The sequence below is a fragment of the Heptranchias perlo genome, chromosome X (assembly GCF_035084215.1).
Source record: "Heptranchias perlo isolate sHepPer1 chromosome X, sHepPer1.hap1, whole genome shotgun sequence".
In the NCBI taxonomy this organism is placed as follows: domain Eukaryota; kingdom Metazoa; phylum Chordata; class Chondrichthyes; order Hexanchiformes; family Hexanchidae; genus Heptranchias; species Heptranchias perlo.
In genome coordinates, this window is record NC_090370.1 from 2761084 (window position 1) to 2787207 (window position 26124).

The 26124-nt window shown below is 43.6% G+C and overlaps 2 protein-coding genes across 4 annotated transcripts in view; one reads left to right on the top strand and one right to left on the bottom strand.

Annotated features, from left to right (window-relative positions):
• Positions 1-26124, bottom strand: part of pan2 (poly(A) specific ribonuclease subunit PAN2) — an 82129-nt gene that overhangs the window by 8232 nt on the left and 47773 nt on the right. The window contains exon 23 of one of the 2 annotated variants that reach the window (XM_067976471.1): positions 19095-20625. The exons of the other annotated variant lie outside the window; for it this stretch is intronic. Coding sequence (XP_067832572.1) covers positions 20567-20625 — 59 coding nt within the window. The 3' untranslated portion in view covers positions 19095-20566. Of the gene's footprint in view, positions 1-19094; positions 20626-26124 lie in introns of those variants that run through there. 2 annotated transcript variants of the gene reach the window in all.
• Positions 1672-22333, top strand: inpp1 (inositol polyphosphate-1-phosphatase). 2 transcript variants are annotated; one of them, XM_067976475.1, is made up of 6 exons: positions 1672-1825; positions 11570-11803; positions 12916-12976; positions 19310-19510; positions 20114-20285; positions 20700-22333. In XM_067976475.1, the coding sequence occupies exons 2-6, from the start codon at positions 11600-11602 to the stop codon at positions 21184-21186; spliced, it is 1125 nt and encodes a 374-aa protein (XP_067832576.1). In that variant the 5' UTR covers positions 1672-1825; positions 11570-11599; the 3' UTR covers positions 21187-22333. The 2 variants fall into 2 exon arrangements, with proteins under 2 accessions (XP_067832576.1, XP_067832575.1); XM_067976474.1 differs by having other exon boundaries at positions 1673-1825; positions 11573-11803.

Here is a 26124-nt window from a genome sequence, read left to right on the forward strand (position 1 = left end):
CACTCTCCCCACTACCACTGTCCCCGGGACCACTCTCCCCACTCTCCCTGGGACCACTCTCCCCACTCTCCGGGACCACTCTCCCCACTCTCCGGGACCACTCTCCCCACTCTCCCTGGGACCACTCTCCCCACTACCACTCTCCCCGGGACCACTCTCCCCACTACCACTCTCCCCGGGACCACTCTCCCCACTCTCCGGGACCACTCTCCCCACTACCACTGTCCCCGGGACCACTCTCCCCACTACCACTCTCCCCGGGACCACTCTCCCCGGGACCACTCTCCCCACTCTCCGGGACTACTCTCCCCACTACCACTGTCCCCGGGACCACTCTCCCCACTCTCCCCGGGACCACTCTCCCCACTACCACTGTCCCCGGGACCACTCTCCCCACTACCACTGTCCCCACTACCACTCTTCCTGGGACCGCTCTCCCCACTCTCCGGGACCACTCTCCCCACTCCCTCTGTCCCCGGGACCACTCTCCCCACTCTCCCCGGGACCACTCTCCCCACTACCACTCTCCCCACTACCACTCTCCCCAACCTCAAAAATACGGGGTGGGTCGTTATTAATAGACCCTTTAACGTGCCATCTAGAAGTGGCTGCTGAAAGATCTGGAGAAATTGTACTGGGTGCACTTTTTAACCCCTGTCAGCAAATCGCTTACATGCATGTTTTTGTTTTTATCATAAGAACATAAGAAATAGGAGCAGGAGTAGGCCAATCGGCCCCTCCAGCCTGCTCCGCCATTCAATAAGATCATGGCTGATCTGATCCTAACCTCAAATCTAAATGCATGTCCAATTTCCTGCCCGCTCCCCGTAACCCCTAATTCCCTTTACTTCTAGGAAACTGTCTATTTCTGTTTTAAATTTATTTAATGATGTAGCTTCCACAGCTTCCTGGGGCAGCAAATTCCACAGACCTACCACCCTCTGAGTGAAGAAGTTTCTCCTCATCTCAGTTTTGAAAGAGCAGCCCCTTATTCTAAGATTATGCCCCCTAGTTCTAGTTTCACCCATCCTTGGGAACATCCTTACCGCATCCACCCGATCAAGCCCCTTCACAATCTTATATGTTTCAATAAGATCGCCTCTCATTCTTCTGAACTCCAATGAGTAGAGTCCCAATCTACTCAACCTCTCCTCATATGTCCACCCCCTCATCCCCGGGATTAACCGAGTGAACCTTCTTTGTACTGCCTCGAGAGCAAGTATGTCTTTTCTTAAGTAATTTTACAACACCAAGTTATAGTCCAGCAATTTTATTTTAAATTCACAAGCTTTCGGAGATTTTCTCCTTCCTCAGGCAAATGTTTGCCTGAGGAAGGAGAAAATCTATCAAAAATGTTTGCCTGAGGAAGGAGAAAATCTATCAAAAACATTTGCCTGAGGAAGGAGAAAATCTCCGAAAGCTTGTGAATTTAAAATAAAATTGCTGGACTATAACTTGGTGTTGTAAAATTGTTTACAATTGTCAACCCCAGTCCATCACCGGCATCTCCACATCTTTTCTTAAGTATGGAGACCAAAACTGTATGCAGTATCCTTTCTCGGATTATTCATTCGAGGGGCCCTTTAACTAACACTGAACGAACACAGCACAGTGAATGAGCCTCTTGGAGCCGCCCCCACAATTCATCCAAGGATCTGGGGCCCCCAGGCGATTATGACGCGAATGACCGAGGGTGTTGTGTCAAAATTTGGGTGGGAGAGAGAATAAAACACTCGGGTTTTCGAGCTTCCGCTGAAGGAGCGGTTTTAACTGTTGCTCTCCCCTGGTAGCTCGTCGCAGAAGCGAAGCGTCCAGCTGTAGACCCGTGAGTACCGAACTGGGGGGGTGGGGGAAGGATTGAAGTTAACCGACTGAGCGCGGCAGTGTGAGTGATCGAGGGTCGGGGAAAGGTGTGGGCCGGCTCTCGGTGGGGTTTGTACTGTGTGGTCAGGGATCTACTGGATCCTTAGTGCACAGATAATTGACGTCAAATCTCTTTAAGAGCAATTAAAATGTGCAGCTTTCTCCTTTAAATCTGCACGGTGAGAAATCCAGTACCAACGCGGGCTCCGTAAGATACATTTTACGCACGATCCTCCCCTATCTCTCTCGTACAGTCTCTCACGTCTATTCCGCGTTGTTCACTGATTACCGTCATCACCTCCCTCCCCCGCTTCCTCCTATTTATATATTTCCAACTGGTAGCTTGCCTCCCAGCAGCGATACATCTCCACATTTAAGGTGGTATTACTGAGTTACAAGTCCTATATTCATCATCTGAACCCCCAGCGTTTCTCTCCTGTAACTCGTTGTTAATTACCCAAAGATGCACTTAGGTAGAAGTAATGTGAGCGGTAAAGAGAAGGAGAGGTTTCTACAATGTGTCCAGAACTATTTTCTCGATCAGTATGTTTTTAGACCAACAACAAAGGAGGCAATGTTGGATCTAGTTCTAGGAAATGAAGTGGGGCAAGTAAGCAATGTAGAGCACAGTGACCAGAACATGATTAGGTTTGATTTTAAAAACTGAGAAGGAGAGGGAACAATCAAGGATAAATGTACTTTACTGGGGGAATAAAAGCCAATTTCAACAAGCTAAAAAGGGAACTAGCCCAGATAAATTGGAAAGAAAAGATGGCAAATAGGACAGTGCACAAACCATGGGAAATGTTTAAACAGGAGATGATTAGGGTACAGGTTAGGCTTATTCCTACAAGTAAAGTGGGTACAGCAAAAACTAGAATTCATTGGATGAGAAAAGAAATTAAAATGGGGTTTAAGAGGTATTTGACAAATCTAGGGTTAATAATACAAAAAAAATCAGGCCAAATAGAGAGGAGAAGCAAAAAAGATTAGAGGCTCAGAAGGGGAATGAAGAAAGAATGGTGGGGAAAAGGGGAATGGTGAAGGATTTTATAAACAAAAAGAATAGCTAAAGAAAGGGTAGGGCCAATTTGAAATTAAAAAGGAAATCTTATAGAGAATGAAGGGATGGCAGAGATACTAAATGAGGACTTTGCTTTTCAAAGAGATGGCAATAAAAGAGCACAGAGGAGGTGTTACAGCAATTAGATAAGCTAAAACAGATAAGGATGTAGTGCTGGGAAAATTGAACTCAAAGTGGATAAGACATCGAGCCCTGATGGCTGCATGCTAGAATTCTCAGGGAAGTCAGGGAGGGAATAGCAGAGGTTCTGACCAAAATCTTTCTAACATCCTTGGATATGGAAGTTGAGCCAGAGGACTAGTGAGTTACCAATATAATAGCTCTGTTCAAAAAGGATAAACCAGTTTACTACACACCAATCATTCCAACACTGGGTAAGCTTCTAGAGGCTATAATACAGGTTAACATTTATACTTGCCTAGAAAGATATGGGTTAATGACAGCCAGCATGGATTTGAAAAAAGAAAACTTGCATTTATATTTACATTCCAGCATGGACTCAATGGGCCGAATGGTCGTCTTCTGTGCTGTAATCATTCTATGATTCTATATAGCACCTTTCATGACCTCAGGACACCCCAAAGTGCTTTACAACCAATGAAGTAATTGTAGTCACTGTTGTAATGTAGGAAAACGCAGCAGCCAATTTGCGCACAGCAAGCTCCCACAAACAGCAATGTGATAAATGACCAGATCATTTTTTTATTGATGTTGGTTGAGGGCTAAATGTTGCCCAAGACACTGGGGAGAACTCCCCTGCTCTTTGAATAGTGCCATGGGATCTTTTACATCCACCTGAGAGGGCAGATGGGGCCTCGGTTTAATGTCTCATCCAAAGGACGGCCCTCTGACGGTGCAGCATTCGCTCAGTACTGTATCGGGAGTGTCAGCCTGGATTATGTGCTCAAGTCTCTGGACTGGGACTTGAACCCACAACCTTCTGACCTTGAAGGTGAGAGTGTTAGAAGAAAAGTTTTTTACACATGGTTGTTCAGATTTGAAATGCACTACCAGAAACAGTGGGGGGAAGCAGAAACCAAAATTAGATTTTAAAAGGTAAGGGGAATGGGGTGAAATGGATAGCTCTTTCAGAGAGCCAGCACAACATGAGGGGCCAAATGGCCTCCTTAAGTACTTTTAAGATTCTAAGACTTCACAAACAGGAAACACTGAGAGACTTTGAATGCATCAGCCTACTGGTGGAGTTCACACCCAACTCTACACAAGAGCAGACACACAAACAATTTAAGGCACAGTCTGCTTAGAAGAGAGGTGCATTCTATTGTACTGGGACATGATCATAAATGTTGTAAAGGAAGATAGATGCAAATTATTTTAGAGATCAATCAAGTACTTGTTTATCATGCTTTAACCTTTTAGACTGACAGCCTCGGGGAAATTCCTGTCTCCCTGGGCCAACAGGTGCATGTTTTCAGCTCACATACTGTAATTCTGGTACACTTAATATCAGTGGACTCAATAACAATAGTACGGTAGTGTAGTGGTTATGTTACTGGACAAGTAATCCAGAGGCCTGGACTAATCATCTGGCCTATATGCCACTCCAGTCGCACACCATGATTGACTCTTAACTGCCTTCTGAAGTGAGCTACTCAGTCAGGGCAACTGGGGAATGGGCAATAAATACCAGCCTTGCCAGTGACACCCACATCCCGAGATTGAATTTTTAAAAAAACAATAATACTGTTTTATAAGGAAAAATGATTTTTTTCACTAAACAAGTTCACTAATGAAGTTCTTACTATCAGAAGTCAGGTGATTGAGCAATAAAAGGCTACTCAAATATCAAGAGCAGCTTCATGACTGTAACAGTGACCAGATCATCTTGGGCATGTTTTTATGTCTCAAACAGGAAGGCGTTCTACTGAACACTAAACTCATCAGTGGTGTTGGAAGGGGTCAAAGTGTTTAGAGACAATGTGTGACATGAATGGAGAGCACTGCCTGCAGCCTACGTTTGCAGTGCCACATCAGGAAAAGCTTTGTACAGAATGTTTGTTCCTAGGCGTCTCAAACAAGCAGTTTTAAACCATAAAATATGCTTAGTAGGAGCACTGTGAGGCCTTTTTATATTGGTTGTTTGGATTCCTGGAGCCCAGCACCATGAGCTGACTCTCCATGTTTATGTTGTTAAATCGGGTTTCCGTAGACCGGTGCCAGATATCTAATGGAGTTTTTCCTGGGTCTACAAGTTTGCTGCTGGCCTCCAGGAAACTGATTTAACAGCATAAATGCCAGGAGCTGGCTCACAGAATCCTAATTAAACGGCAATTAATAGAGAAGTGGCTAAAAGCAAACTGATAGGTGAACAGATATCTTCCTGTGTAATATTACTTGGATTTATACAGTTCCTCATCACATTCTTGAGTCATCTCGATGCATTTTACACAATGAGTTGTTTTTTGAAGTGCATGGCTTATTATGTAGGGAAATGCAGCAACCAATTTTGCACCATAAACACCAATAAAATAGATGATCAGTTAATCTGTTTCTGTTAGGGGAAGTGTTGGGTGAAGAAGGAACATTGGCCAGGACACTGGAAGTACTCTTCTTCAAATAGTGCCATGGAATCTTTAAAGTCCAGCTGAACAGGGAGATAGGGCTTTGGTTTAACATCTCATGGGAAAGGCAGCACCTCTGATAAAACAGCACTCCACTGAAGTGTCTATCCAGATTATGTGCCCACGTCCTGTGCGGGCTTGAACCCACGATCTTCTGACATAGACGACAAAGAGTGGTACCAACTGAGCCAAGCTGGCACGATGTCTCCCTGTGTAACATTCAGATTATGAAACAGTTCAACAGATCTTCCTATTGAGAACAATGCTCTAGAATACAGTGGAGTGCTTAGGCTGTAATATTTCTATGTTGAGCTCTTTCTGTGTACTTTAGGATGTTGTAATGTTTCAGAGAACTGCACTGTGCATGCTGGAATAAATGTTATTGTGAAGCTTTTCCTCTCGCATTCCATCACAACACCTCTGGTATTTTTTTTCCAAGCCTGCATCTTAGAAATGCACAAAGGCCCTTCACAGTCAGCTGCTTGTGTTGGCTGCGGTGCCCATCAGTGGCATCCTGGTGAGCCCAGATTTAATAAATCTTCCACTCAGAACTGCATTTATTGGGCTTCATTTGGTTTGGGTCTGATCGAATCAGAAAGGAAATGTTAATGTATTAGTGTCTAGTGTTTTGGCAGACAGTCCAGTTTTGGGGGTAGCAATTTTTGTATGTGAAAGCCAGACAGTAACGGTCCAGTTTTTGATCCCTGCATTGACAAAAGCCTCAAAATACCAACTTACTGTCCAGTTCTAAACCTGGGTGAAAGGTGGCGGTCCTATAAAATTTCCAACATTGCACTGGGCCCAAAATGACACTTGCTGCTCTTTTATCAGGAAATATGGTTTCTCAAGAATATTTCATAGGCATTTGGTCCCTGAATATGGCGACAGATAGAGGTTTTGGAGAGGGTGCAGAGGAGAGTGACTAGGATGACATTAAACTTTAGTGGTTACGAAGGCAGGCTCCAAGAATTGGGCTTATTCATTTCAGAGAAGTGCAGGCTTAGAGGGGCTATGAACGAGGTTTTTAAAATGATGAAGGAATTGGATACAGTCTGGTTAGATAGGTCAGTTGAGATGGGTAGGGATGATGGGATTAGAGGTTATGCTGATTAAAATCTGTAGGCAAAGAGTTACCTTAGATGGCAGGAAGTATTCCTTTTTGCGGAGTTATTGCCCTTGGGAACAAACTGCTCAGATATGTGGTGAAAGTGGGGGTCACCACAATCCTTTGTATGGGAACTTGACAAGTTTCTGAGAGAAGAGGACATTTCCAGTTACAAGGGGGTAAACTGCTATTTAAGATTGTGATGAGCCACTGGCAAACAGTGTCCTGGAGCTTACTTACCTCCTTGGGCACCAAAGACAAATTTGCCAGAGTTCTGGTTAAATTGGCTGCAGTTTTTTTTTGTGCATCTCCCAGCGTTGTGGACATACCATGAGGGCAGGATTGGGATTGCCTGCCATGTCCCCACTATCAACCAGCCCGCTGACACTTTGGCCTAGGCTCTCCCTGCTCCTGTTGATTAGGGTGTATCTCTGTGGGGGGAGGGGACTTCTGCTGCCATGCAGATGCCCCCTCCTTTCTCCACCCCCCCCAACCCCCGGACCTTGGCTGACTTTGTAGCCTCGGGGTCATTAGTATACTGCAGGTGGGCATTCCAGCCTCTGCCAGTGAATCCCACCCAAAAAAAGGGCCAAAGAACTGATGAGGCATTGCAGCCAATTCCACTCCTGTCCTCATCTGAGGTACACGTCTGCGCACAGTGGGAGTCGCTGAACAGCAAAGGCTACTGAGACTTGTGAAACAGTGGGGGGGAAAAAAAAGCAAAAATTGGAAGAAAAGAAATAGCAAAACAGAGTGCCAGTGTTTTCTGAAACTGGTCACACCGAATTTGATACAGAAATTTTATTTGGAACTGCCTCCATTTCATACCGCTCATAGTATTAAAACACTTCCAGTATGAGCAATTCTGAGACATAATATGTAAAGTTTCAATTTAAATTTCCTTGCTTGTTGGCACAGGCAGGATGGGGCTGTCTGATTCTATGAATTGCAGCACAGTAAAGGAGATCCCTGTAGCTGACCCTATTTGTTAAATGTAATTTAACCTGAAATGCCTAATGAGGTAACGCAGGTAAATCCCAAAGCACAGATGTCTGACTACAAAAATACAGAGAAGTATAATACAAGACCCACGAGTTTAATCTATCCATCTTCTAGGTGGAATTAGAATATGTCATGGATAATTGATGGTTAGTGTAACAGTGCTTTACGGATCAAATGTATCTGACTACCCCATAATCACTCAAAAAGAAATCCTTGTTTAACTGCAATGTAAGTTTTCCCAAGATCAAAATCTGCTTTTAAAAAATTACCACTTTAAAGTATGTTCGTAATTTCATCCCATTATGGTGTAGAAGGAATAATCTGTACTCTTCTACTGTTTTAACTTGGAAAATCATATGGCAGCATTTGAGGGAAAAAATAAAAACCATAATGGAAAATCTTCCTGTGGAGGCACTTTTCCTGTGTGGTTGTTTGTGCAGGGATTCCTGCAGTGAGTTCTGGTCAGAGCACATCACTGGTGTGGAACGTCATTGCGGAGTGTGCAGTGTGTACAGTACACAATCATCACTGGCACCCCCTGCCTTATCTTGCTCACTCCTACAGCACTTGTGAGTTTTGTATATTTGTAATCCCTGTTTAAATCTCTCCATGTAGGACCCTTGTCAGACGCAAGCCAATCACACTGAGCCTGCAGTACAGCGAATGTTGCTGAACTGACTCAACTTCACCAGCTTTCAGTAGCATGAAGAGTGACATCTGAACTTTATCTTTTGGCTGTTGACTAACCTGCTGTACATTACAACACTTTCTGTTTTGATATTAGACTGTCCAATATATTTCTTCTGCTCAGTAATAAGGCCTAAAGCCACATAAATTGTTGCTTTATTACAGATTAGAAAGTGGGTAAGAAGCTGTGTGGTTGGGTTTAAATGGCTCAGTTACACATTTAGTGCAAGTCTTACTACATTAAAAGGAACTGTAATCATCTAGATTGCCACATAATGATCAGTGTTATAAGGGGAGATATCCATACATTTACTTGGGGGGCAGGGTTTCTCTTTTTGATTTTTGCATTCCATAGCAAGGAGTTCTCCCAGTATCCTGGGGCCAACATTCCTCCCTCAACCAACACCAGCCCAAAAAAAATCATTATTCATCTCATTGCTCATTGTGTGATCATGCTGTGCACAAAATGGCTACTGCCTCTGCTTACATCAGTCACCTCACTTCAAAGGCAGGCATTGGATCTGAAGTGCTTTTGAGATGTTTGAGAAATGTGATAAGTTGCTTTATAAATCCAAGTCTTTCTTTAGATCTGCTGATCAGAGGCAGACTGGGAGTAAACCTTGTGTATAGATCTTGTTCTACATATTACACACACATACTGTCTCTGAGCCAGGACAATCTGGTACTGAATTAAAAAATTTTTTTATTCGTTCATGGGATGTGGGTGTCGCTGGCAAGGCCAGCATTTATTGCCCATCCCTAATTGCCCTCGAGAAGGTGGTGGTGAGCCACCTTCTTGAACCGCTGCAGTCCGTGTGGTGACGGTTCTCCCACAGTGCTGTTCGGAAGGGAGTTCCAGGATTTTGACCCAGCGACAATGAAGGAACGGCGATATATTTCCAAGTCGGGATGGTGTGTGACTTGGAGGGGAACGTGCAGGTGGTGTTGTTCCCATGTGCCTGCTGCTCTTGTCCTTCTAGATGGTAGAGGTCGCGGGTTTGGGAGGTGCTGTCGAAGAAGCCTTGGCGAGTTGCTGCAGTGCATCCTGTGGATGGTGCACACTGCAGCCACAGTGCGCCGGTGGTGAAGGGAGTGAATGTTTAGGGTGGTGGATGGGGTGCCAATCAAGCGGGCTGCTTTATCTTGGATGGTGTCGAGCTTCTTGAGTGTTGTTGGCGCTGCACTCATCCAAGCAAGTGGAGAGTATTCCATCACACTCCTGACTTGTGCCTTGTAGATGGTGGAAAGGCTTTTGGGAGTCAGGAGGTGAGTCACTCGCCGCAGAATACCCAGCCTCTGACCTGCTCTCGTAGCCACAGTATTTATATGGCTGGTCCAGTTAAGTTTCTGGTCAATGGTGACCCCCAGGATGTTGATGGTGGGGGATTCGGTGATGGTAATGCCGTTGAATGTCAAGGGGAGGTGGTTAGACTCTCTCTTGTTGGAGATGGTCATTGCCTGGCACTTATCTGGCGCGAATGTTACTTGCCACTTATGAGCCCAAGCCTGGATGTTGTCCAGGTCTTGCTGCATGCGGGCTCGGACTGCTTCATTATTTGAGGGGTTGCGAATGGAACTGAACACTGTGCAGTCATCAGCGAACATCCCCATTTCTGACCTTATGATGGAGGGAAGGTCATTGATGAAGCAGCTGAAGATGGTTGGGCCTAGGACACTGCCCTGAGGAACTCCTGCAGCAATGTCCTGGGGCTGAGATGATTGGCCTCCAACAACCACTACCATCTTCCTTTGTGCGAGGTATGACTCCAGCCACTGGAGAGTTTTCCCCCTGATTCCCATTGACTTCAATTTTACTAGGGCTCCTTGGTGCCACACTCGGTCAAATGCTGCCTTGATGTCAAGGGCAGTCACTCTCACCTCACCTCTGGAATTCAGCTCTTTTGTCCATGTTTGGACCAAGGCTGTAATGAGGTCTGGAGCCGAGTGGTCCTGGCGGAACCCAAACTGAGCATCGGTGAGCAGGTTATTGGTGAGTAAGTGCCGCTTGATAGCACTGTCAACGACACCTTCCATCACTTTGCTGATGATTGAGAGTAGACTGATGGGGCGGTAATTGGCCGGATTGGATTTGTCCTGCTTTTTGTGGACAGGACATACCTGGGCAATTTTCCACATTGTCGGGTAGATGCCAGTGTTGTAGCTGTACTGGAACAGCTTGGCTAGAGGCGCAGCTAGTTCTGGAGCACAAGTCTTCAGCATCTACAGCCTGGTTAGAGGAGGGGAGACGTTGATGGTGATCTGTAAGTCCTTTGCTGACTCCAGTTTACTCCATTTTCATTGACCAATGGGTTTCTCACATGGGAAACCACAGAAACTCTTTCAGAAAGAATGTGTTTTTCAAGAATCTTAGAAAACGAATTCTCTATTGGTCAACTCTTGCAACTGATGATTGGTCCTCTGACTGCTGAGAATGGGCTCACTGTTAATGTTTCAAGCCAGTGATAAAGGCAAGGCTGCTCAGTACTGCCAATTCTGTGTGGAACTTCTGCTGTTAGAAAAGAGCAAATGACGACTAAACATTAGTACGACCTTTTTATTTGGCAGTTTGAGTTGGGTCGCTGGTGTCAGTTAATGCTTTATGCATAACAACATTTTAATTATTTGTGCAGGCAAGGTCTGGATATCAAATTTTATATTTTAAAACAAATATTGAAAACTTTTTTCCCTAATTTTGCCAGGACTGCTATAGTTAGAATCAGGTGTCCACACAGCTGTGATATCCCATGATGCATTTATTTCCTTTTTTAGTTTAGAAAGCTTTAGTTAGGTAAGAATTATAACCTGGCTCATTTTTAAATTCAGCAGTTTATAGTGGTGTTATACAAGGAATTGTCTTTGATAGTGTTTTGTGTTCGTGAGTGGCAGTGGCATTATTATTGAATTTTTACGCTGTAGTCATTAAAAATGTAAGAAATCTGCCTCATAATGAGGCAACATGCAGATTCTATTCACACAGTCCACTGAGTTCCTGCTCTGTTGTATTGCTGTGCTGACACTTTCCTACAGAGAGAAGGGGAAATATCAGAAAGAGACTTGTACCGAGTCACAATGGCACAGGTTCTGGAGCTGGTCTCCTGACTGCCCCTATTGGCCACAGGTGTTATTACACAGCCTGGGGAAATCAGAAAAGAGAACATTTGGTGGGGGGATGTGGATTAGACAATAGGAACCTTCAATAAATAAGTAGTCAGCATCACCTGCCTTAACATTTCTGTTTTTTTTAAGCAGTGCTTAAAAGGTTACCACATCGCAGCTATGGCCAGTATCCTAACCGCCTTGATCTGTGCTTCTGAGAAATCTGCAAATATAGCTCGAGCTTGTAAACGAGAGGAGACCCTGTTCCAACTTCTGATTGAAGAGAAAAAAGGAACAGATAAAAATAAGAAGTTTGTACAGGATTTCAAGACTCTGGCAGATGTCATCATTCAAGAAGTGATTAAGCATGACATTGCGGAAAAGGTACTGAAAGGCAGGCTGGATGAAACACTGCACTCAAACCATGTGTCTGGGTTCAAATAAGGGGTCCCTTTCCTGTAATCAGTAATCACAATGCAGTTCCCAAGTCACATGAGCTCATAGTACAAAACTGCACTCAAGTTCTGCATTCATTTAGTAGTCTTGCTCTGGCAGTGTTAGAAATGGAACCATCATGCTTGTCTACTATGGTGAGCACTTCAAGGGTTGGGGGTTGAGGCACATCCTGAGCCATGCGATGGAAGCATAACCTTGTATCTGACTTGTTAGAATCCTAGGCTGACTGTTGAATATTCCGTTCCCACCGTTGAGGGTCAGCTGACCATGTTCTGGCCTCTCATCTTAGAGCAAGAAAGTTGTCCCAAGAACTTAAATAAAAATGTGATGGGGAGAGGTGGAAGGGAAAGGGTCTGTGTCATTGTGACAAACCTTTCAGAACAAGTTGTTCTGTTTGTAAATGGAGTGCTGTCATTTGCTAAGTAATCATGTGTAAAGATCATTTAAAAAATGTACTTTAAAGGTCTTACAATTACAATGTGTGACAATTAGGGTAAAAATGTCATAAATATACTTTTGTCTGCTATTTTAACAGAGGCATTAATTAATTTATTTTAACCAGTGAAAAAGATCGCACTTGAACAGGGAATGTGTCTGCTGTATTATACACTGGCCAGCAGATTGGCAAATGTTGCTGTGAGATGTTTTGGGCTGCACCAGGTACTGGGCATCCCTGTAAATAACAGCATGATCCTTTTTAGCCACTTCTTTTATTTAAAAAAAATCCAAATCTAATTTTTTTACTTGTAGCTATTCCAACAAAGAAAAATGAATAAAACAATGATAATCCTTGGAATCAGTTCATATGAGACTCTAGTTTTACTTGCCGCCCCCCCCACTCTGGTGGAGGGAAGAGGAAGGTGGTGAACCCAGCTTCCATTTTGCCCTCAACTGTTGCTGTGCTAGAGTTAGGGGCTGACCTGGTGAGAAAATGGATTGATGTCGTATACAAACTCATTAATGATTTGTTTTTAAAATCTGATATTGTAGCTGCTAATTGCTTGGCTATCTTGTGCTTTATTAATTGTGTGTCAAATCAGTTTCCAGAACTTGCACCTCACATCGCTGGAGAGGAATCCAATAAGTTTGAAAATGGTTTGGGTACGTTACAATATACTTATCAGATATTCCACAATTATGCAGAGTGCAGTCAAGTTTTCACGTGGGAGGGAGCTGAAGCAACAGACACAGTTGATAATGAAACAGCTTTAAGTGAAAGATTGATTGATTGATTGTATCCACAGACATTAATTCAGCTCCCTCACACTGGCAGGCTTAGTAACTCCTTTATGCTGATACCCTGATAGCATTGTTTTAGTGGAACCATCACAAAGTTCACATGGATAGAATAAAATGAAGGGATGTTAACATCAATCATAATTCTTGGTCATTTTTGACTTTGAAAGTGATGTTGATGGTGAGACTCTGCAAATAGTTTTTCTGACTAGCATTTCAGCAAGAAACATCATTTGTAAACTTTCTCCCCCAATTTTCTTCTCTCTGCTTCTGAAGGTACTGACTTTTGTTGATTGGGTTCAGTTCCGCTGATGGCAACAGTACTTCTGGACCTCCCACAGGTGCATGAGCCCAGGCAGGGACCACCGGAACATTAAAACACTTTCCAACAGGGATCACTAGACAAAGACCAGAACCTCATGGTCACTGTGATCTCCTGAACATGTTTTGATTACCTTAGAGAGGAACTGTCCAGATTTATTTTTCTAATCTGTATGGCTCTATCACACACCAGGCAGTGCATTTACTAATTGGAGCCATCTGGGCAGTACACTTGTGAACTTTCAACCTTAGTTTTGCAGGGTACACAAGAACTCCATGTAGTTAGAAAATCAACTGTAGTACTGATCACTTTAAAGGTTAAAATGGATCAGAACATCAGCAGAGTAATTGAATAAAGTATCGGAATACTGCTGTTAAAGTTTTTTTTAAGAAATCATATGGTGTGGTATTAACATAAAATACATAATTCATTTGTACAATACTGCAGTGTAATTTCTGGGCTATAAATGTTTAAACTGCAGTTGGGAACTTCAGTGGAAGTTTACTTTGCCACAATTCGCAGTCTTGTTGAGTCATGTCACCATTTACGAGAGCGGGAGGAGAGTCCGAGAGGAGAGTCCGAGAGGTGAGCGCAGGGTAAATCTAAGGCAAGTCATGGCAGCAGAGCTCGCACCCGTGATATGCTCCTCCTGCACTATGTGGAAAGTCATGGACGCTACCAGTGTCCCTGGCGACCATGTGTGCAGGAAGTGTGTCCAGCTGCAGCTACTGGCTAACCGTATTTCAGAGCTGGAGCTGCGGGTGGATTCAATATGGAGCATCCGTGATGCTGAGACTATCGTGGATAGCACGTTCAGTGAGGTGGTCACACCGCAGATAAAGATTACACAGACAGAAAGGAAATGGGTGACTGCCAGACAGAGTAAAAGGACTAGGCAGGTAGAGCAGGAGTCCCCTGGGGCCATCTCCCTCTCAAACAGATATACCGCTTTGGATACTGTCGGGGGAGATGGATTATCAGGGGAAAGTAGCAAGAGCCAAGTTCGTGGCACCACGGGTGGCTCTGCTGCACAGGAGGGGAGGAAGAAGTGTGGCAGGGGTATAGTGATAGGGGATTCAATTGTAAAGGGAACAGATAGGCGTTTCTGCAGCCGCAAATGTGACTCCAGGATGGTATATTGCCTCCCTGGTGCTAGGGTCAAGGATGTTGCGGAGCGGCTGCAGGACATTCTGGAGGGGGAGGGTGAACAGCCAGTAGTCGTGGTCCATATCGGTACCAACGACATAGGTTTTAAAAAAAGGGATGAGGTCCTGCAAGATGAATTTAAGGAGTTAGGAGACAAATTAAAAAGCAGGACCTCAAAGGTAGTGATCTCAGGATTACTACCAGTGCCACGTGCTAGTGAGTATAGGAACAGGAGAATAGACCAGATGAATGCGTGGCTGCAGGGATGGTGTAGGAGGGAGGGAATTAGATTCCTGGGACATTGGGACCGGTTCTGGGGAAGGTGAGACCTGTACAAGCTGGACGGGTTACACCCGAGCAGGACCGGGACCGATGTCCTCGCGGGGGTGTTTGCTAGTGCTGTTGGGGAAGGTTTAAACTAGAATGGCAGGGGGATGGGAACCTGAGCAGGGAGACAGAGGAGGGGGAAACAAGGATAGAAACAAAAGACAGAAAGGGAAGAAGCAATAGTGGAAGGCAGAGAAAACAAGGGCAAAAAACAAATGGGGCCATAGTGCAAAATAAAACCATGATGACTAGCAATCTTAAAAAGACAAGTCTAAAGGCATTGTGTCTTAATGCGCGGAGCATTCGCAATAAGGTAGATGAATTAACAGCGCAGATAGATATTAACGGTTATGATATAGTTGTGATTACGGAGACATGGCTGCAGGGTGACCAAGGATGGGAACTGAACATCCAGGGGTATTCAATATTTAGGAAGGACAGGCAAAAAGGGAAAGGAGGCGGGGTAGCGTTAGTAAAGGAGGAAATCAATGCAATAGTAAGCAAGGATATTGGCTCGGAAAATCACGATGTGGAATCTGTATGCACCAAGGGGCAGAAAACATTGGTGGGAGTTGTCTATAGGCCCCCAAACAGTAGTGGAGATGTAGGGGAGGGTATTAAACAGGAAATCAGAGATGCATGCAAGAAGGGTACAGCTATAATCATGGGAGACTTTAATTTACATATAGATTGGTCAAACCAAATTAACAATAATACTGTGGGGGAAGAATTCCTGGAGTGTGTACGTGATGGTTTTCTAGACCAATACGTTGAAGAACCAACTAGAGAACAGGCGATCCTAGACTGGGTATTGTGCAATGAGACAGGATTAATTAACAATCTTGTTGTGCGGGGTCCCTTAGGGAAGAGCGACCAAAACATGATAGAATTCCTCATTAAGATGGAGAGTGAAGTAGTTGAATCCGAAACTAGGGTTCTGAATCTAAATAAAGGAAATTACGAAAGTATGAGGTGTGAGTTGGCTAGGATAGATTGGGGAACTTTACTAAAAGGGATAACAATGGATAAGCAATGGCTAATATTTAAAGAACGTGTGCAGGAATTACAACAATTATTCATTCCTGTCTGGTACAAAAATAAAACAGGAAAAGTGGCTCAACCATGGCTTGCAAAAGAAATTAGGGATAGTATTAGATCCAAAGAGGAGACATATAAAATTGCCAGAAAAAGCGGCAAGCCTGAGGATTGGGAGCAGTTCAGAATTCAGCAAAGGAGGACAAAGAGATTGATTAAGAGGGGAAAAATAGAGTATGAGAGTAAACTAGCAGGGAACATAAAAACTGACTGTAAAAGCTTCTATAAATATGTCAAGAGAAAAAGATTAGTGAAGACAAATGAAGGTCCTTTACAGTCAGAAATGGGGGAAATTATAATGGGGAACAAAGAAATGGCAGAACAATTAAACACATACTTTGGTTCTGTCTTCACAAAGGAGGACACAAGTAACCCCACGGAAATGTTAGGGAACCAAGGGTCCAGTGAGAGGGAGGAACTGAAGGAAATCAGTATTAGTAAAAAAAAAAGTGCTCGGGAAATTAATGGGGCTAAAGGCTGACAAATCCCCAGGGCCTGATAATCTACATCCCAGAGTACTAAAGGAAGTGGCCCTGGAAATAGTGGATGCATTGGTGATCATCTTCTGAAATTTTATAGACTCTGGAACAGTTCCTACAGATTGGAGGGTGGCAAATGTAACCCCACTATTTAAAAAAGGAGGGAGAGAAAAAAACAGGGAATTACAGACCAGTTAGCCTAACATTAGTAGTGGGGAAAATGCTAGAGTCTATTATAAAAGATGTGATAACAGAACACTTGGAAGGCATTAACAGGATTGGACAAAGTCAGCATGGGTTTATGAAAGAGAAATCATGCTTAACAAATCTACTGGAGCTTTTTGAGGATGTAACTAGTAGAATAGATAGGGGAGAATGTGGATGTGGTGTATTTGGATTTTCAGAAGGATTTTGATAAGGTCCCACACAAGAGGTTAGTGTGCAAAATTAAAGCATGTGGGATTGGGGGGGAATATACTGGCATGGATTGAGAATTGGTTGACAGACAGGAAACAGAGAGTAGGAATAAACGGGTCTTTTTCCGGGTGGCAGGCAGTGACTAGTGGGGTACCACAGGGATCAGTGCTTGGGCCCCAGCTAGTCACAATATATATCAATGATTTGGATGAGGAAACTAAATGTAACATTTCCAAGTTTGCAGACGACACAAAGCTGGGGTGGAATGTGAGCTGTGAGGAGGATGCAAAGAGGCTCCAATGTGATTTAGACAAGTTGAGTGAGTGGCCAAGAACATGGCAGATGCAGTATAACGTGGATAAATGTGAGGTTATCCACTTTGGTTGTAAAACCAGAAAGGCAGATTATTATTTGAATGGTGATAAATTGGGAAAAGGGGAGGTGCAACGAGACCTGGGTGTCCTTGTACACCAGTCGCTGAAAGCGAGCATTCAGGTGCAGCAAGCAGTTAGGAAGGCGAATGGTATGTTGGCCTTCATTGCAAGAGGATTTGAGTACAGGAGGAGGGATGTCTTACTGCAGTTGTACGGGGCCTTGGTGAGACCACATCTGGAGTATTGTGTGCAGTTTTGGTCTACCTTATCTGAGGAAAGGTGTCCTTGCCATGGAGGGAGTGCAACAAAGGTTTACCAGACTGATCCCTGGGATGGCAGGACTGACGTATGAGGAGAGATTGGGTGGACTAGGCCTATATTCACTAGAGTTTAGAAGAATGAGAGGTGATCTCATCAAAACATATAAAATTCTAACAGGACTAGACAGACTAGATGCAGGGAGGATGTTCCCGATGGCTGGGGAGTCCAGAACCAGGGGTCACAGTCTCAGGATACGGGGTATGCTATTTAGAACCGAGATGTGGAGAAATTTCTTCACTCAGAGGGTGGTGAACCTGTGGAATTCTCTACCACAGGAGGCAGTGGAGGCCAAGTCATTAGATGTATTCAAGAAGGAGATAGATATATTTCTTGATGCTAAAGGGATCAAGGGATATGGGGGAAAAAGCGGGAACAGGGTACTGAGTTAGACAATCCGCCATTATCATTTTGAATGGCGGAGCAGGCCCGAAGGGCCGAATGGCCTACTCTTGCTCATATTTTCTATGTTTACATATTCTTGTTGCAACAAATCTGCTTTTCCCTTTAACAACTAATTTGCTGGACAATGTGATGTGATTGCAGGGGGTGAATTATTCTGTATATAATCTGCCAAACCAGCATTTAGCAACAAATACTAAAACCAGTCATACTAGTGTTTCAGATCGCTTGATGTCGACAAACTCATAATCAGATGTTGCCAAACATTAGCTCTTAGGATTTATGTGCACACCAAATGTCAAGAATTTTCTGAATTGGTTGGTTCATCAATTTCAAAACCATAATCAGCTGCATGTAATCACCCCGTAATAATGAATTACCCAGTTTTGCCAACTAGGATCAAAGGGGGGGAAAGAATGAACCACAAGTATCAAATTCATGTAGCTAGGGTCACTGATTTATTATGATGCTGTTGAGCCAGATTGCTAGAAGGAATTTGAAGCAATTTGGGCAGGATTAGCCTTAAAATTGTTTGTTGACTCATCTTTCCTCAAGGCATCTCTGCCAATGCAATACTATTATCAGCATAGTATAAATCAGTTCCGGCCCCTACGTCACAGTGGTCCTTTGATCGCATATTGGTGTGACGACTGGAGGTTAATGTACTTGCCCCTCTGCATCCATAATGGGATTTAAAAATTCCCAAATTCTTAACATTCAAAGGTAAACCACATTACGTCGACAATAGTGAGTCACAATAGAAGCACTGTGACGCATAAGACTGCCTCCCCATCAGATTGGTTTTGAGTTTAAAACAGTCATGCACACACAGTGCTCAAAGCTCAGTGTCTGCTGATAGCACCTCTGCATGCACGAAACAATGGGTTTCTGTTTTGGGAGCTGGTGGACATGGCGGTCACTCTCCTGAGAATCAGGTCTGAACCAAATGTCTAAGTAAAAGCATCGAAGTGGTGCTAGCAGGCCCTCTCCAAGAAGAAAACTAGTTTCACTCTAGTGACTCTACAAATATCAGATCACAAGAAAAGGACACAATCTTGATGTTATAGACAAGACTCACTTGGACTCTTAAAGTATGTAGTTGCTTTGTTTTAATCATACTGTGCTCCTTTTTGAATGGAACTTATGTATGTGCCTTTGTTTATCTCCAACTAAAATATACAGTCAGTACAAGAATGAAAAAGGCTGGCACACCTGGACTGTTCCAATGTTTTTGAATTGAGATCACCACTTGTATTCTGACAACCCTGGTGAGCCCATATCCAGCAAGATTCTACCTGTTCTCTTATTCCTGTTACAGGTAAAACCATTACTGTGAAAGTCTGCAAAACAGAGCAAGAGACAGCCGAGTTGCTGAGTGAAGTGCTAGATGGGAATCTGAAAGCTGCTGGCCTTCTGGCCAAGTCTATCCATGAAGATGTCCACATTAATGGTCCAGACTTACAAAAACTAACAATAGACATCCCTATTGACACCATTGGGATATGGGTTGATCCTATTGGTAAGTGAAACCTTTAACCCTTTTACACAATAAATTCTCCCCACCCTAATTTAGCCCTGTGCATCATGGTTTCAGGTGGGGTCTTCGATCTTGTGGAATCTCCATGAACACAGTCAATGCAGCGTTCCCATTCTGTTTTATAACTGAGAAACCTAGAAGAAGACCTAGGCCCATAGTGAAGGACAGCACCAAGATTGGGTAAGAGTAGGGTAAGATAAATCAAATAGTTGATTGTCTAGGAGGCGCCCACTCAAGCATTGCAGAAAGAGACTCCCCCTTTCACGCCTCCCTCCTTTTCTGACTGGAAAATACTCCCTCTGGAGGAAGGTCAAGTAAAAATCTTTCTTGAGGGTGGGATGGGAACGCCAACATCCTAGTTGGGATTTCAATGGGAGAAAGTAAAAGCAAGAAAAAAGGTACAACTGGCTGAGATTTACTGGTACCGCATATTTCAAAGAACTAAATGAAGTTGGACTGACTGAATAGACATTGCCTTTTTGTATTTTAAAAAAAGTGACCACTTCATCATACTTGAGGTTTCTGCTGAAGTGTATGTATGTATGTATATATATATATATAAAACTGCAGAATTTCTGTTTACAGATTCAACCAATCAGTACATCAAAGGGCAACTTGAAGAGAAATTCAAAGATGGCATCCACACATATGGTCTGAAATCTGCTGCTGTACTTATCGGCGTCTTTGACAGAAATTCAGGGCAGCCAATAATGGGAGTCATCAACTTACCATTTAATGAAGTGGACCCCAATTTAAGGTACGTTGGTTTTCAGTATTAGACCCAAAGGGTGTCAGTTGTACCACATCAACATGGCCAATAGAATAGTATTTTGATTAGTGAGAGCCCAATCTAAATACTGCACCCTGTACAAATAGGTGTTGAGAGGAACATATCAAAACCAGCACCAACAAGAGACATCAGTCCCTTTCTTTTAGTGCAGCTACTTGGTCTCTTCGAATGGAATACTCCTCATTTTCCATGTTGTAGAAGACCACCAGTCTGCTTCAGTCCATCTCCAGATCATAATTAGTTGACACTCAAACCAGTTTCAAGGCCATTTGATGGAAGCAAGATCCTAGGGGTGATGAGGCCATCTCTTAAAGCAAAAAAACTCTCATTAGATATGTTAATGTGTGAAACTATTCCTCTAATACGGATTTATTTTTGTAGGTGGCGGGGGAAATATTACTGGGGTATTTCCTACAAGGACATCAATATCCACTCTGTACCAAAGCAGATTCCTACACACCACAACCAACTCTCAACTGTTATGAGTTCAAGTGAAAAGGAAGACATAAAGAAAGCATTAGCTCCTCTCTGTGGTGAAAGAATGTACTATGCTTCTGGGGCAGGATACAAGAGCTTGTGCACTATCCTTGGTTTAGCAGATGCCTATGTCTTCACAGAAGACACCACATTTAAATGGGATACCTGTGCCCCTCATGCCATCTTGAAATCCTTAGGAGGGGGGATTGTGAACCTCACCAAAGCTCTGACTGAGCTAAAGGATGGAGGCCCTGGTGGCTTTCCAGAGTTGCAGTACAACAAGCCAGATGAAGGGGCAAAAGAAACTGAGAAATGGGCCAACACAGGTGGTCTTGTAGCTTACAGGTCCCAACAGCACTTAGAGGCCATTATTAATGCACTCTTGGTTTAACTGTAGGCACTTAAGATGGCATTTTACTTCACATTACAACTAAGAGGGAATTTGTCTCTCAATTTAAGTGCCTTTATTAAAAAAAACTCATTGGACCGTCCCTACCCCTTTTTAAAAAAAAAATGTAATGAAATAGATTTTGATATACAGATTGTTTTGGAGCACACCAAAAATACAGTAAATCAGGTGTGAACTGTTTCCTTGATCCATCATTTTTATTAAAAAAAACTTGGTCAAGGAAAAAAATGTTAATGAGTTTCTTGCTATTTTTAAATAGTTAACAATTATTTATCGTATATACTTTTTCAAAGCAGCAGCTCAGCCACAGAACAATGAAAAGTTCTGAAGGGAAGTAAAACTCTGGCCACTACTGGTTTTACTCATTGCAGTGAATCAAAAATGCTCCCTTTTAGCCTGTAGGTCTGTCAAAGCAGTTATGCTTGGCCAAAAGAGTTAATGACTTGCCCATATATCAACAATGCAACAACTATATGCATATACCATGAATTCACTTTTTAAAAAATATATATATTTTGGTTTCTAATTTTCTCCCCTTCTCCTGAAGGCATTGATTCCTGGGGTGTGGTTCTACAAACACTGTCAGCCCTCTGGTACTTTGCCCAAGAGGCTGTGTGTGAGTGAGACTAGACTGTGAGTGTTGGCAGTTTTTGACTGAGATCACAGCAGATTCACACACATTCTAGTGGGGAAAAAACACTAAATAGTGGTCAGGAGTTGGACCCCAGCTAATTTTGCTTCTTTTCCCTAACCCAACGGCAGTGAAGCCAATTGTAGTGCCCCTGCTTTAGTTTATGGGATGGGGGCTATCTTAATTCTCAACAATCCAATCTTTGGCACTGACTTGAAGTGGTTAAACAATCAGCGGTTAAAATGACATTTCTGCGTGTGTTGTCACACGCTATGACAAAACTCTGAAATGGAGCCCAAGTAATGCGGCCAAAAAATTCAGGATTAGTTGTGAGGTTTGTTTGTTACTGCAGAAAAAGATTTTGTGGGGCCAAATATTGGTTTTGATGTTAAACTGACTTTTTAAATAAACTGTTTTAGATAATGTATCAAACAAAACAGGTTTAACTACAGTATTGCCATTTTTCATGAAATTAAACATTAGATATAATAAAAACTATCCTGTCTTCATTATTAGCACCTATTATTATTTTCAGATTTTTTTTTTATGTACACTACAAGTGGTTTAAATTGAGAAACCGAGGTGAAGGCTCAAGACCCCAAGATTGAAGAGAGTAGAGAAAGGGAGATTTATTAGGGGACACCACGTTTAGGTTTAAAAAGCCTTAAGATTGGGGGAAGGGGGAAAAAAAGAGTTCCATAATGGCTTGGGAAAGAAGAATTAGGAGAGAATGTCATGTCTTCATTTCAACACAGCGAGGCTATGTGGAACAGGAAGCCGGTGTAGAACAAAGGAACAAGAGAAGAACGTTCCAAGCAGCTATGACCATAGTGGTATTGATAAAATATAGAGACTGAGGGAGACTAGATAGGTTGCAATGGAGCAGGAGAGGGACCACTGGAGGAGCTAGACTCTGGTATTTTTGCCACCTATGAAAAATGCAGGGTCTCAAAGAAGGGGGGGAGGGGGAAGAGAAACAAGCAGAAAGGAGACCCCATCCAGTGGCATTCTTTAGCTGGATTTTCAGACAGAAAATTGTGTTGTGCATTTTCCAGGATTCTGAACTGATATTTTCAATGAACTCGCAGAAGGTCTGGCCTCAATGCAGCTTAAACAGTTACTACATGTTGTGTCACATCAATGGTCATACTATTACTACGGAAAAAGATTTTGTGGGGCTATATATTGGTTTTGGCAATATTTCACAAGTGGCCCTTCAAAGCAGGAAAAACCAGTTCATGGTGGACTTTTGTGATAATTTGATCTCTTTAAAAAGGGCAAAGAAGGTTTTGTAATATTTTGACAGTTTTATTTGAAAATCACAAGCTTTCGGAGGCTTTCTCCTTAGTCAGGTGAGTGTCGAGATTCATTGAAAATTACCGCATATATAGTCATAGAACAATGCCTGGTGATTACAGATAATCTTTCCAACTGCCCGTTATCAAGGCCATCAAATGAATTGAATAGTGTTCAGACAGAGAAACCTTAGATACCAGACAACTGAATATACAAACGGCCAGAACCAAAGACAGACAGGGAGGGAGGGAGGGGGAGAGAGAGAGAAACATCCGAAAGGAAGAGAAAGAGAGAGAATGGCCAGTTGTATTAAAAACAGATAATTTTTTTTTCCCCCTGGTGGGGTTACGTGTAGCGTGACATGAACCCAAGATCCCGGTTGAGGCCGTCCTCATGGGTGCGGAACTTGGCTATCAATTTCTGCTAGACGATTTTGCGTTGTGTGTCTCGAAGGCCGCCTTGGAGAACGCTTACCCGAAGATCGGTGGCTGAATGTCCTTGACTGCTGAAGTGTTCCCCGACTGGGAGGGAACCCTCCTGTCTGGCGATTGTTGCGCTTTGTCCGTTCATCCGTTGTCGCAGTGTCCAACAACAGCCAATCTCCAGACGCCATCCTACAACTCATCCGCTTCATCCTGGATCACAATGTCTTCACCTTCGACAACCAGTTCTTTACCCAAACACATGGAACAGCCATGGGGACCAAATTCGCACCCCAATACGCCAACATTTTCATGCACAAGTTCGAGCAGGACTTCTTCACTGCACAGGACCTCCAACCAACGCTATACACCAGATACATCGACGACATTTTCTTCCTATGGACCCACGGCGAAGAATCACTGAAGAGACTACACAATAACATCAACAAGCTCCATCCCACCATCAAACTCAGCATGGACTACTCCTCAGAATCGGTTTCTTTCTTGGACACACGAATCTCCATCAAAGACAGGCACCTCAGCACCTCACTCTACCGCAAGCCCACGGACAACCTCACTATGCTCCACTTTTCCAGCTTCCACCCTAACCACGTCAAAGAGGCCATCCCCTATGGACAGGCCCTGCGAATACACAGGGTCTGCTCAGACGAGGAGGAACGCGATGGACACCTAAAGACGCTGAAAGACGCCCTCATAAGAACGGGATATGACGCTCGACTCGTCGATCGACAGTTCCGACGGGCCACAGCGAAAAATTGCATAGACCTCCTCAGAAGACAAACACGGGACGCAACCAACAGAGTACCCTTCGTCGTCCAGTACTTCCCCGGAGCGGAGAAACAGCGCCATGTTCTCCGCAGCCTTCAACATGTCATCGATGAGGCCATCCCCCTGCCTCCACTACTCGCCTTCAAACAGCCACCCAACCTCAAACAGACCATCGTTCGCAGCAAATTACCCAGCTTTCAGGAGAACAGTGTCCACGACACCACACAACCCTGCCACGGCAACCTCTGCAAGACGTGCCAGATCATCGACACAGATACCACCATCACACGAGAGGACACCACCCACCAGGTGCATGGTTCATACTCCTGTGACTCGGCCAACGTTGTCTACCTCATACGTTGCAGGAAAGGATGCTCCGGAGCATGGTACATTGGCGAGACCACGCAGACACTGCGACAACGGATGAACGGACACCGCGCAACAATCGCAGACAGGAGGGTTCCCTCCCAGTCGGGGAACACGTCAGCAGTCAAGGACATTCAGCCATCGATCTTCGGGTAAGCGTTCTCCAAGGCGGCCTTCGAGACACACGACAACGCAAAATCGTCGAGCAGAAATTGATAGCCAAGTTCCGCACCCATGAGGACGGCCTCAACCGGGATCTTGGGTTCATGTCGCGCAACACGTAACCCCACCAGGGGGGAAAAAAAAGTTATCTGTTTTTAATACAACTGGTCATTCTCTCTTTCTCTTCCTTTCGGATGTTTCTCTCTCTCTCTCTCCCTCCCTCTCTGTCTTTGGTTCTGGCCGTTTGTATATTCAGTTGTCTGGTATCTAAGGTTTCTCTGTCTGAACACTATTCAATTTATTTGATGGCCTTGATAACGGGCAGTTGGAAAGATTATCTGTAATCACCAGGCATTGTTCTATGACTATATATGCGGTCATTTTCAATGAATCTCGACACTCACCTGACGAAGGAGAAAGCCTCCGAAAGCTTGTGATTTTCAAATAAAACTGTTGGACTATAACCTGGTGTTGTAAGATTCCTTACATTTGTCCACCCCAGTCCATCACCGGCATCTCCACATCTTGTAATATTTTAGCATTGCTGTAAATCCCTGGATTTCTTTAAATAAGAGGTGGACTGCCACAGCTTAAGGTGAAACTCTATACAACATGGTTATGGAAATTTGGGAATTAAAAGCACAGGCATGTCACTTATCTGAACAATTCATAATGATTTGGGGTCAATTCTATTCCATCATACAATTTTAAAATCTAGCATACCAACTTTTTTTTCTCTAACTCCTCCAGTAATGTAAATCCTTTACTTAAATAATAAATGTTTGATGTCATATACATTGGTCCAATATGTTTAACGGACAGGGTTATCAACTAATGAGATGGATAACAGATACAAAACAATTATTCAGCTTTTGCTTGTCTTCCTTATTCTGAGTATAAGTCTCCTTCTCTCTGTATCCTCACATGTCCTACTCATTCTTTCCCAGAATCCCAAAATTGTGGCACTCATCTACAATCAACCATTTAAAACCCAATGTTGGTCTCATCTGATCATGATTCACATCATGCTCTTAGTTTTTTAAAAAACCCTCCATGCACCTATTCTAGACTGGTCAGCTGCAGGGGGAAAGCAATTTAGAGGCGGTTTATAAGTCACGAGGGAGAAACGTCCTCTACTCCAATCATAACTTGATAAAGTGTGTTTAATGTTGACGTTTCCTTTGCTGTGTGAGCACAATCTACACTCCTGACTGCCTGTCAAAGAACTAAAGCCTGGTCTGTGGATGGAGCTTT

What these genes read in the sequence shown, in the direction of transcription:
- inpp1 (XM_067976475.1), top strand. Translation starts at nt 11,600, where the DNA reads ATGGCCAGTATCCTAACCGCCTTGATCTGTGCTTCTGAGAAATCTGCA. An exon ending in GATATGGGTTGATCCTATTG is followed by an intron (nt 19,511 to 20,113) that starts GTAAGTGAAACC and finishes TTCTGTTTACAG; the next exon opens with ATTCAACCAATCAGTACATC. An exon ending in GAAGTGGACCCCAATTTAAG is followed by an intron (nt 20,286 to 20,699) that starts GTACGTTGGTTT and finishes TTATTTTTGTAG; the next exon opens with GTGGCGGGGGAAATATTACT.